The sequence below is a fragment of the Gavialis gangeticus genome, unplaced genomic scaffold (assembly GCF_001723915.1).
Source record: "Gavialis gangeticus isolate Ggan-Ray unplaced genomic scaffold, GavGan_comp1, whole genome shotgun sequence".
NCBI lineage: Eukaryota > Metazoa > Chordata > Crocodylia > Gavialidae > Gavialis > Gavialis gangeticus.
Window position 1 is genome coordinate 97317391 of NW_017729022.1, and position 2170 is coordinate 97319560.

The 2170-nt window shown below is 39.7% G+C and overlaps 1 protein-coding gene across 7 annotated transcripts in view; it reads left to right on the forward strand.

Annotated features, from left to right (window-relative positions):
• The window catches only part of ABCC9 (ATP binding cassette subfamily C member 9), a 163592-nt gene that overhangs the window by 114442 nt on the left and 46980 nt on the right, over positions 1 to 2170 (forward strand). For all 7 annotated transcript variants that reach the window (XM_019515668.1, XM_019515667.1, XM_019515671.1 and 4 more), the window contains one exon: positions 1184 to 1276. In XM_019515668.1, the coding sequence (XP_019371213.1) occupies positions 1184 to 1276 (93 nt within the window). The remainder of the gene's footprint in view (positions 1 to 1183; positions 1277 to 2170) is intronic.

Sequence of the window (2170 nt, forward strand, 5' to 3'; positions counted from 1 at the left end):
TATACTTTGAACTCCTTTAAAATCCCAAGTCAGGCTTGAGGAGCCATCTTTTTTACTGTACATAGAAATGAATCAGGAAAGCTACAATTGCATCCATAGAAGTCATTCCTGTGAGTCAGGCTGGGAAGGAATTGCTTCATCCTATATTTGAACAGGAGTTGCTTGCAGCCCTGTCCTAGCATGTGATCTCCATTAATTTTCAGGAACAGAAATATTTATGGTATTTCCTCTAACACATTTCAACCCTTGGACTATTTTCCACTATACTCCCCTTCCCCCATATTATTTTAAACTGTTCAAAGTAGTCACAGTGGAGAATGCAGCTCTCCAAGCTCAACATTCACTTCTACACAGAGTAACAGAGTAGGTGTTCAGAGGTGATCTATCAAGATACACCAATACAATTTTTTTTATCAATTCTTTAATAAAATCCTAACACCAGGGTCCTTTTACTTGAAAACCTGACTCATTGACAATAAGAAATGTCATGTTTTTGCCGTTTCGTTCTACTGAAATGCCTTACTCATCCCAACAGAATGGTAGTATCAGTGCTATAACCATTTGCATTCATGTATCATTTCTCACGTTCCATATATAATATTAATTGCAAATATTGCAAGGCATTTCTAAAGGATGATGAGTTAATGCATATGGGTGCCTAGCCCTGTTTAATGTGCATGCCATGTTCATATCTGGATTAGTTTTTGGCTAGGATTCAGGTTCAAGAATCAGTTGGGTCTAGAACAAAAGTTTGGATTTGGAATCAATAACTTAAGAATCTCACATGTTTCTTATGGAAATTAAACTCAAGGTGGCAGAAATCTTATGAGAGCACCTGGTTTCCATGATTTCTGTTATCTTGAAAGATGGAAATGTACTAATTCTAACATTTCTGCTAAACACTTGGCTAGAAAACAAACCACTTTCATATTTTGAATTTACCTCAAGCCTGAACTGTAAAGATGGCATGGAGCTGAGATTTCACCAGAATTCAAAAGGAAAGATGGGACATTCCCATGTCAGCCCCTCTTTAATATAAACAGATCATTTGTAGTCCTGATGAAAAACACAGGTAATAAATAAGTTACAGTGAAATCTCTGTGAACTTTAGTGTTCAATATATAATTGCTGCTTGGCCCTGACTTATTGTTGCCTCTTACACATTTATTTCTCTTGATCACAGGGACCTACAGGAACTTGATGACAGCACCCAGCTACCTTTACTCTGTCATTTCTCAGAAACAGCTGAAGGACTCACCACTATTAGAGCATTTAGGTTTGTAGACATGCACTTCCTGCTCAGGTTCTAAGCCCTCAAAACATCATCTAGAAATCACATCACGTGAGGACAAGTTTGGGGGTGGAAAGTGGGGGAGAAATACATTCTTTTGTTAAGTAAGCAGCTTTTCTTGGCCTAATTGGTACCTTATAGTAGAAACAGGTGGAACATGGCAAAACTGAAGCAACTGAGGAATGAATTAGAGTGACACTGCAGTGTTATTTAATGGTTGGAGCAGGACTCCCTATTCTGTTCTGGACTCAGTATGTGACTTTGAACTATTTGCTAGACTTTGTTGTGTTTTAAAACATTTCAAAATGGGGGGGGGGGCAACACTTCCTTCATAAATCCAGGGGTCAACAATGTCTTCCAGCAGGGGACCAAAATGATCCAGCTCAGGTCTGAGAAGGACAGGGACTAGGACACTTTTGTCTCCGAAGCTTCTTCCTGATGCCTGGCTACAGTGTGAGAGGCACAGGCAGAGCATCCCCTCCACCAAAGGCCCTGGTGCTCACTGGGCATGTTTATTAATGCACTTTAAGTAATGCTAGATTTAATTTGTATCTCCATTGTAAGATACTAGAAAAATACGCATTAGCCTATTTTAATGAGCATTAGCTAAAGAGCACTTTTTTGGGTACCTATACATGAGCCAAGAGGCTGCTCTTTTGCGCTGTGGTTACATGTAATTACAGCATGTCACAGCAGACTTGATTGCTTGAGTATGCTGAAGTATGTTAATTACTGCACTACAGCCAGCTCTGTGTCTTGCGTATCAGTGTCTCTGTGCTCATTCGAGTTTTAGATAAAGCACTCCCACCACCATTTTGAAGCACGGAGACTCTGGGCGATTTAATTAAAGTGGCTCTCAGAGCTGCTCCAATTAAAGCA